The sequence below is a fragment of the Cucurbita moschata genome, unplaced genomic scaffold, assembly GCF_002738365.1.
Source record: "Cucurbita moschata cultivar Rifu unplaced genomic scaffold, Cmos_1.0 Cmo_Scf00002, whole genome shotgun sequence".
NCBI lineage: Eukaryota > Viridiplantae > Streptophyta > Magnoliopsida > Cucurbitales > Cucurbitaceae > Cucurbita > Cucurbita moschata.
In genome coordinates, this window is record NW_019268518.1 from 2,794,901 (window position 1) to 2,804,700 (window position 9,800).

Genomic DNA, 9,800 nt, shown 5'->3' on the forward strand with positions numbered 1-9,800 from the left:
AAAAAAAAAAAAAAAAAAAAAAAAAAAAAAAAAAAAAAAAAAAAAAAAAAAAAAAAAAAAAAATTCGATATAAAAATGTCTATTTAATCCGTGTCCCGCATGAGCCTCCTTCTAAATAAAGTAGTGAATATCCACTAAAACGGGGAATGAAGAGAGATTTTTTAATATTAACTGAATGAGGCTAGTGACGGAGATTATATTTTCCATCCTTGTCTCTACTCCCGTCGCTCAAATATAAAAAATAAAAATTAAAAAATAAAAATTAGAATCAATATGTTATTAAATATTTGGTTGAAATTTGAAATATTTTATGTATAATTTAAAATTAAACTGGAACGAGTGCTTATTGTTTTATTAATTGATTTCAAGAGTGTGTCTACCATGGTCTCACAAATTAAAAAATAAAAAGACTTTATGAAAAGATTAAAAAAATTATTTATTGTTTGGTTTCAGCATGATAGTTTCTTATTTATTTATCATTTACTTTAATTTTTTTAATAAATAATATGCATTTACTACATTTGCCTAACTATTAAATATAAAATTGATTAGTAAAATAAAAATAAATAAATTTGTGGGAGGGGTAAAGAAAGCAAATTAAAAATATTTACCTTTAATTTTTTTAAAATTACATTAATATTCTTAAACTGTTTTTTAGAAACTTCAAAAACACCTTCCAATTAAAATAATAATAATAATAATAATAATAATACATCTACCGTATTTTTAAAAAATATTCATAAATTTTTTATAATGTTTCATAAATTTTTTAAAATAACATTAAAACGTTGGTAGATAATCTGTGAGATATTATAAGAATTTATATAATATAAAAGTAAAGGTATTAACACTAATTTTAAAATTTAAACATAGTATTAACGATAACATATTTTTGAACATTTTTTTAAAAAGTTAAAAGGTATTAATGAAACTATTTAAAATTATGGTTTTTTTTAAGGAGTAATTTGTGAAAAGTTTAGAGGTATTTTGGAGATAAAATACAAAATTTATGAGTATTTTTTAAATTGTTAGACAAAATAGAAAGTACTGATATTTTATACAAGTGTTTGAAATTGCACGAGAATACTAATAAAATTTCATATTCAATGTTTAATAGTAAATAATTAGTATAATAATGAAATTGAAGACTTAATTATATTGTTATATTTTAATAATCAAATGTAACTAATGACCTTGACATTCTCCTACATCTCTTGCAACACGATCGTTTTACTTACTTCTTGGTTTTAAGAGTAAAGAATATCCTCACTGATCACTAGAGATCAAAAAGTCATTTAACATAGAATTGTTCAAGAAAAACACGTTGACGAAAATGAGGTTGCATTTTTTTGTATTAGTAATTTTCAATTCTTTTAAGTCTTTCTTACTCATTCAGAGGTAGTCTTCGGTTCATTTGTATACTCCTCCTTTATTCAAGTGATACACATAACTTTTAAATCCTTCAACCAACCGGGTGTGAAAATAGAGATAATTAGTAAGAAAAGATGTGGAGAAAATGGGCAATAATAGAGGCAATAAAGTAGATGGAGCCGAACGTGTCACGAGAAATTCAATTAAAACAAAATTTTCAAACCACAAACATTAGAGGATCGTTTAATATTTGGTGGCCTAACGGGGAGTGTTAATAGATTGGGTTGAGTCTGACTAAGACATTTTTTTAGAGCCAACATAATTGTTCGAATATTTTTTCGGTTCAAGTAACCTTTATAAAATATTGAACTTAACTCAACTCAATTAACTATGACTATCGAGTTGGATTGGTCAGGTCATTTATTTAAATTTTTATTTTTGATCTTTTTACTTTTAGCATGCTTTCTAAACCATAAGTTCGAACTTCGGGATCAATGTTCTTCAGATGTTGTTGGTATAAACTTAGTTATAAAGTTTTTTTGAAAGAACACGAAGTTAGTTGGGATAAACTCAAACACAATTTGAAGGAACTAGAAGAAAGCAGTGATATACACACGCAGGAGTTGAAAAATAATAGTTTATGCACACGTAAAATTTAGAAGGATACAACAATCGTTACATAGTCCGTTTGCCAAACAATTTTAATGTTATATTTTGTCGTACCATTTTATTGTCATTCCATGTTTAGCTTATAGTTTGATATAATTAAAATCAATAATAACGATATAAATAACCATTATTGTATTCATAAAGTGAAAATGAGGTGACTCGTAACTCGTAAGTATGTATGTATATAGTCGAACCAAAACAAACTACAATGAAATACTTATCCATCTTATCGTATATACGAATTTTACAACCGTGAGGTCTTTCTCTATCTTTGTAATTTAATGCTTTTATGTTACTCGTAAAAATTAGGTTAAGTTAATTAAAATATATAGAATTACTCCAACTTTTTAAAAGTTTAAAAAATATCTACTTTCAAATTTTTATTAATACTTAAATTCTTTAAAAAAAATACTTTTTAAAAATACCTTAAAACATTAATATCTTTAAACTTAAATTAAAAAAAAATTAACTTTATTCTCTCGTAATAATTTTTAAACATAAACTAATTGGAAATACATATTTTTTATTTTTTTAAAAAATAGTATTTTTGAAGTATTTAAAAAAGATTAAGAATATTAATTAGGATAGATCATTCATACGTCAGTAATAATAATAATAATAAATAACAACAGAAATTGTTAAATTGTGGTATGTTTAAGATCAAAGTCACCAAAATTCTCGACATGTATCTCAGTCAAAAACACTAAAAATAAACAATTTGGACATCTAATCCTAAAAAACAGCCCCTATTTTAAGCAGTTCATCGCTACATAATCTTCCCCATACCAACCATTTCCTCATCACCTCCTCCATCCACTATTACTCAACCCCCCCAAAAAAAACGAAAAAAAACCACAAATCTTTCTGCTCAAAACCCACCATTTATCTCTTTCCCATCTTTCTGGTGGAAAAGAGCTTAATTCAATCTGGGTTTTGATCACCCATTTGCAGAAGAAACCCTTTCTGTATAAACAGGAGGTGACAACAAACAACTTAATAACATGATCGGGAAGGTGGTCGTTTCGGGTGTATCCTTTATTCTCGTCGTCGGTGTAGCTCTTGCCGTCGTTGCAGTCGTTAACAAGAGAAATGACACGGCAGCTGAGATGCAGACTCTGTCCCCAAAGATGAAGGCAGTCGCAGGCATTTGTTCGGGAACTGATTATCCAAAGGAATGCCAATCTACTCTTTCCACAACTGCACAAAATTCCACTTCTGATGATCCTAAACAATATCTTAAAGCGGCCATTGTTGCCACTATTGAAGAGATTACAAAAGGCTTGAATTTAACAGATACCCTTCGAGTGGAGGCTGCTGATAATACCACCATCCAAATGTCTGTTGATGATTGCAAGGACTTATTGCAGTCTGCTATTGACTCGCTTCATGCATCTCAGTCCACTGTTGGGGACCCTGATATGCACACTGATGCAGACCGTGTCGGTGATGTTAAGACATGGCTCAGCGCTGTCATTTCTTTTCAGCAATCTTGTCTCGATGGGCTGGAGGAAACTGATCCCGATCTCAGACAGAAGATGCAAGGCGAGCTTGATTCTGCTGGCAAGCTTACCAGCAATGCTCTTGCTATCCTCGATGAAGTTGTGGGGATATTGGAGAAGCTTGGCTTGCAATTGAAGGTTCAACCAAGTGGGCGTAGGCTTCTTGGGACGACAGAAGTAGGAAGCGATGGGTTCCCGACATGGTTGGTGGGGGAAGACAGGAAGCTGCTGGCAGCTAGAGGAGGCGCCGGGCGAGTGAAGCCCAACGCCGTGGTTGCTAAGGATGGTAGTGGGCAGTTCAAGACCATTGCCGCTGCATTGGCTGCATACCCAAAGGTTCTAACCGGAAGATATGTGATCTATGTGAAAGCAGGGGTGTATGATGAGTACATCATTGTGACTAAAAACATGGAGAACATTTTCATGTATGGAGATGGCCCTAGATCAACTATTGTCACTGGCCGTAAGAGCAACCGCGATGGCGTTACCACCCAAGACAGTGCCTCCTTCTGTAAGTAATTCGAGAAACCCTAAATCCCCAAATCGCTAAATCCCTAAAACCCTAAATCTCTAGATTGTTGAGAAACTAACAAATTGAACCGTAAAATTACCTCGCAGCGGCCATAGGAAAGGGATTCCTCTGCAAATCCATGGGATTCAGCAACACAGCCGGCCCCGAAGGCCACCAGGCCGTAGCCCTAAGAGTCCAATCCGACAAGTCCGCGTTCTTCAACTGCAGAATGGACGGGCACCAAGACACCCTGTACGTTCAAGCCAACCGTCAATTCTACAGGAACTGCGTGATCTCTGGCACCGTGGACTTCATCTTCGGCGATTCGAACACCATAATCCAAAACTCGTTGATCATCGTCCGGCGACCGATGGACAACCAAAAGAACACAGTGACCGCCAACGGACGTGCGGACAATCGCCAGAACACGGGTCTGGTGATCCACAACTGCAGGATCGTGCCAGAGCAGAAGCTGTTCGCGGATAGGTTCAAGATCCCGACATTCTTGGGTAGGCCATGGAAGCAATACGCAAGAACGGTGATCATGGAGTCGACATTGGGGGATTTGATTCAGCCGGAGGGATACATGCCGTGGGCTGGAAATTTCGCATTGGACACTTGCTTGTATTTGGAGTATGGAAACAGAGGACCTGGAGCGATGACGAACAGGAGAGTGAAATGGAAGGGCGTGAGAGTGATAGGAAGGAACGAAGCCATGCAGTTCACTGCTGGGCCGTTCCTTCAGGGAAATACTTGGCTTCAGGGGACAGGTGGGCCGTTCTTCGTGGGATTGAAGAACTGAGAACAACTTGTCGTGATTTGATTCCATTCGATTTGATTCCATTCTTGGGAATTTGTTTGGGGCCCTGTGTCTGTGCATTGTGGTTTGATTTCGTTATTTGTTATATATATAAATATACCATTTTTATTATATCGTCTTCACTTTTTTTTTTTTTTTTTTTAATAATATTAATAATAGCCATCATACAAATAATAATAAATCTATGAAAAACCAAACATCATAATCTATTAAATGTCAAAACTATGTGTCTAAAAATAGTGTACTTCATTTGAAAGTCACAGTGCTAATATCTAAAGCGGTGAACCATATATCTACTACAGGTCAAACAACTAGGAAAAAGTGTAAAGAGAGTTGTTGAAACTAGCATATTGGGAGATCAATTGGCCAAAATAACCATGCATAGCAGATTCATTCTACGTGGTTTCCCTCTACGTGGTTTCTCGGCAGTTGTGGTCTACGTGGTTTCCCGGGTCAAACTAGCAGTTACCCAAGTACTATGCATAGCACTGCAATGAATATGAACAATGAATATGAATAGGGAGCTCAGGAACCATGTAGGGAGCTGAATATGAATAGGGAGCAGGGAGCTGGTGGATTTCCACACTGCACACTGAATATGAATAAGGAGCTGGTGGATTTCCATATGAGCTGGTGGATTTCCACACTGAATATGAATAAGGAGCTGGTGGATTTCCACACTGAATATGAATAAGGAGCTGGTGGATTTCCATATGAATAAGGAGCTGGTGGATTTCTCTCAAACTAGCAGTTACCCAGGAACCATGCATAGCACTGCACTGAATAGAACCATGCATAGCACTGCACTAAATGGAGCTGCTAAGCTGAATACATGAGTGCAGCTATACCTAACATGTGGAATGGCTGAATACATGAGTGCAGCTATACCTAACATGTGGAATGAGTGCATAAGGATGTTGTTCTCAACCTGTAGGCCTCACAGGAGGTTCTATGTAATTTGTCTAGGAGAGGATTGTTGAGAATTGTTGGGAGGGGCTCACATTGACTAATTTAAGGAATGATCATGGGTTTATAACAAGGAATACATTTTCATTGGTATGAGATATGATTCAACTAGGTTCATGTCCAATACGATGCGAGCACACATGAGGTTCATGTCATATATGATATTAACTCATGTATGAGGTCACTCCTCGTAGACATGTTCGACATGTGACGTGAGATTATCTATTAGGGTCATGCCCTCCCGAACAATATAATTTTGCTTCTTATTTTATTGTGACCATTCTCGAGACCAAAAAGACTTGAGCCGAGGGAAGTTGTGACAACGAGCTAATCCTCTTATAAAATATTAAACAAGTCAGCATCCTCTTTATTCTCATTGGACTTAATAAGTCTTTGAGCTTTACAATTTTTTTATAATTTCAAACACAAAAATTAAACTTTAGAATCTTACACATATAGCTTTAATTTTTTATATATTAAATTTATGAATTTTTAAAATTTCAAAATTTATTAGACACCAAATTAAATATTTAATACGCATTTTTAAGTTAAAAAAAAAAAGAATTAAAATTTTAAAAATTAATCGTTATTTGACCAAGCCCACCTAAATGGCCCAGTTCAAAGACCAAAGCCCAAAGCCTAAAGCCCAAAGCCTAAAGCCCAAATCTTAAAGCCCAAGTTGCAGTCAATGCCTTTTTTTTTATTCCCTTTTTTTTTTCTTTCTAAAAAGCTAATTTGAGAAATCAATCCATCCCCGTCCTGTTCTGTGCTGAACCCTCAAACTTCTCCTTGTAGTTCATCACTATCCGCGCCTCCTCGCATTTGCGCATCGCCGCCGCGAGGTCGTTCGGTGTTCGTCGAAATCGCAGAGCTCGATTCACTGTAAACTTCGTTGTACCTTTCTTGATACTTCAATTGCTTAGTCCCTCTTCTCTCTGTCTCTGTCTCTGTGACTCACATACGCTCACATTTTGTGGGTCTGAAGTATGTTGAGCTTCTTGATTAACTCTTTTATGCTCCTCGCTTTGTTTATTTCAAATTTCTCAATCTGAACCATGACAAGGATAGATATATATATATTTTTTGTTTTAATTTTCTTATCTTTTCTCCGTTTTTGCTGTTTGTTGCTGGGAAGGATTTGGAAACTCAATATTGTTGTCTTTTTTTATAGAAATCCTTAGCTATTCAGATCTAGTCCTGACTCCACGAATTCTGCCATGTTAATTAGCTACTCTTTGTTCTTTTATTCCTGGCCGGGGTGGGTTTGTATGACTTGATGATTTATGTTTCCTTGTGTATTCTGGGGCATATGTGGGGAAATTTGACAACTAGACTCAATCCAATTCAATTATCGTTGGGTTGACTTTAGATTCCTTTTTGCGTTCTTCTCGTTTTTACATGATATATTGTTAAAAATTCTCCCAATGCCTACTTGATTATTTTTTTTATTGCATTTCTTTGTCCTCAATTGAATTTCTTACGATGATACTCCTGCAGAAGTTAAAAACTCTAAGCATGGCTGGTCCTAAGCCTGGTAGCTCTGCTAAAACTCCAAAAGCTGGTAAATATTGTTCCTTTAGTACGGTAGTTGTTTGTGCAATTGCTTCGTATTCCCTTGTTTGGCTTGTGTTTAATAGTTCTTCCTTGCTAACTGGGCAGGCGGTAAAAAGAAGGAGGTGAAGAAAGAGACTGGTTTAGGTCTCACTAATAAGAAGGATGATAACTTTGGAGAGTGGTATTCTGAGGTGCTGTTTCTCGCTTGATTTTTGTTTTCTTCATTACAAAGTGACTTTGTGTTGGGTAAAGTTATTTGTCTGATTGTTTTCATCACACTTTAACTTGACAATGCTCGAACACTTTCCTTTAACTTAGGAGAGAAATGTTCTATTTTGGTTCATAAGGTCTTGTTTCTAGTTCTTCTATGCCACTTTTTTATTTTTTTCTGTTGTAAAATGTTGTCGATTAGTGGAATCATATATTATGTTAAATGAACAAAAAAGGAAATGAAGATTTCAAAATTTTTGTTTTGTAGCAAGCTCCCCAGTAATATTACGAACAGGCTGTTTTCAGTGGCTTGAATAATTCGTTTTCTAGTTTGTCTAGGTGGTTGTCAGTGGAGAAATGATTGAATATTATGATATCTCTGGCTGCTATATTCTGAGGCCGTGGGCTATGTCTATCTGGGAGACTATGCAAGTAAGGATGCTTTTCTTTCTATAATCAATTTTACAATCTATTCTCGCTTTGAAGTTTGAGGATTTTATTTGTCATCGGTGCAGGTATTTTTTGATGCAGAAATTAAGAAAATGAAAATCAAGAACTGCTATTTTCCACTTTTTGTGTCTCCCGGTGTCTTACAAAGAGAGAAAGATCATATAGAAGGTTTTGCTCCTGAGGTGACGTTTTAATATTAATATATGCAATAATAGAGAAACTTCTCCGTCTGAATTTGAAACGCTTATTACCTTTCCATTCCTCATTTTCTGTTTGTTCATTTTCAATTTTTAAGCTGATAAAGTGAACTTGGTTTAGTGCTGACAAATTGGTATTTGGCATCCATTTGAAGGTTGCATGGGTGACAAAATCTGGGGAGTCTGACTTGGAAGTGCCTATTGCAATTCGACCTACAAGTGAGACTGTGATGTATCCATACTATTCTAAGTGGATCAGGGGTCACCGTGACTTGCCTTTGAAACTTAACCAGTGGTGCAATGTTGTGAGATGGGAGTTCAGCCATCCCACACCATTTATTAGGCAAGTACTCTTCCGTGTGTTTTTTTTTTTCGTTTCTTTCCCTTTCACTATGTTGATGGACTACTTTGGACCTGTTAACAGTTAGATGTTTTATCATTTTGTTTAATGTTCTTGATTAAATAATTTTGTTCAATGTTCTTGCTCAAATAATTTTGTTTAATGTTCTTGATTATATAATTTATTCAATGTTCTTGATTAAATAACTTTGTTCAATGTTCTTGATTAAATAATTTTATTCAATGTTCTTAACTAAATGTGTCATATTTGCATAAGTCACTATAGTATTCTTGAACCTTCTAAGGATTTTTCAAGAACTTCATTGTTTTAAAATTATTTGTAACCATTTTGAGAAAATGACCAATTTTTATGAACTACTGACTGCAGGAGTCGTGAGTTCCTTTGGCAGGAAGGACATACTGCTTTTGCTACCAAGGATGAAGCAGATACAGAGGTATCAAACAGATACAGAATTTCAAATTACGATATGGAAAATTGCTTTTGTCATGGTTGGATGTAGAGATTGAAACCAACTTGTCTTTTCTCAGTTTCTAGTGATGAAAATGAGTCAAATATTTTTGGGATAATGGTTTGAGTGGAAACTTAGAACCTTTAAATGGGAAGAGTAGAGATTTGATAAATTGAATCTTTCTTTAGTTGTCTACTATCGCCTTTGGGTTGACTGTTTGTGTGAAAATAAAGAAAGTAAATTTTAGCATTCTTTTCATCTTCAGCTTCTACTTCAATACTAATGGATTTTTAAGAACATAATAACCTTGTTTGATTTGTTTGATGTCACAAGAAAGTGCTGTGGAGTCTTAAGATAAGGTAACTGTGAAGGTGTTGATCTTTTAGAACTTTTGAGATGTACATTGTACTAATGGCATAATTTAAACTTTTCTTTCTTGATCAAACTTGGAGATTCAAGCATGCAAACTCCCTTTAATTTGAAGCTGAGTGTGGCCTAAATTGGCAGAGTTCTTCAAGTGATCACCCTCAAGTTCTTAGAACTCAAGGAATGAGTTTTCTTTCGTTGGAAAGCTTGATGGTTCAATTTAGATATCAATTGTGTCATAAATTTTAGATTTTATATATTCTTGGATAACTTTTTAACGGTCAAAACTGATTTTTTTTTTTTTTTTTTTTTTTTTTTTTTTTTTTTTTTTTTTTTTTTTTTTTTTTTTTTTTTTTTTTTTTTTTTTTTTTTTTTTTT

The 9,800-nt window shown here is 34.4% G+C and overlaps 2 protein-coding genes and 1 long non-coding RNA gene across 3 annotated transcripts in view; 2 read left to right on the plus strand and 1 right to left on the minus strand.

Annotated features, from left to right (window-relative positions):
* Positions 1–2,726: 2,726 nt before the first annotated feature.
* LOC111458495 lies at positions 2,727–3,557 on the minus strand. Its single transcript, XR_002713132.1, has 2 exons — positions 3,338–3,557; positions 2,727–3,237 (listed from the first exon to the last, which is right to left on the minus strand). It is a non-coding gene; the product is annotated as an uncharacterized LOC111458495 (long non-coding RNA).
* On the plus strand, positions 3,042–4,959 carry LOC111458430 (pectinesterase-like). The gene is made up of 2 exons (XM_023101107.1): positions 3,042–4,050; positions 4,158–4,959. Exons 1-2 carry the CDS (start codon positions 3,042–3,044, stop codon positions 4,850–4,852), a joined length of 1,704 nt encoding a protein of 567 aa, XP_022956875.1. The 3' UTR covers positions 4,853–4,959.
* A 1,615-nt stretch (positions 4,960–6,574) lies between these two features.
* Positions 6,575–9,800, plus strand: part of LOC111458443 (proline--tRNA ligase, cytoplasmic) — a 6,552-nt gene continuing 3,326 nt past the window's right edge. The window contains exons 1-7 of the mRNA XM_023101130.1: positions 6,575–6,718; positions 7,334–7,397; positions 7,496–7,581; positions 7,940–8,032; positions 8,116–8,232; positions 8,403–8,590; positions 8,975–9,041. Coding sequence (XP_022956898.1) covers positions 7,352–7,397; positions 7,496–7,581; positions 7,940–8,032; positions 8,116–8,232; positions 8,403–8,590; positions 8,975–9,041 — 597 coding nt within the window. The 5' untranslated portion in view covers positions 6,575–6,718; positions 7,334–7,351. The remainder of the gene's footprint in view (positions 6,719–7,333; positions 7,398–7,495; positions 7,582–7,939; positions 8,033–8,115; positions 8,233–8,402; positions 8,591–8,974; positions 9,042–9,800) is intronic.

Bases quoted from the DNA above. Each gene is read 5' to 3' on its own strand.
- LOC111458430 (XM_023101107.1), top strand. From the start codon at position 3,042: ATGATCGGGAAGGTGGTCGTTTCGGGTGTATCCTTTATTCTCGTCGTC. The intron at 4,051-4,157 runs GTAAGTAATTCG...ATTACCTCGCAG, and splicing joins CCAAGACAGTGCCTCCTTCT to CGGCCATAGGAAAGGGATTC.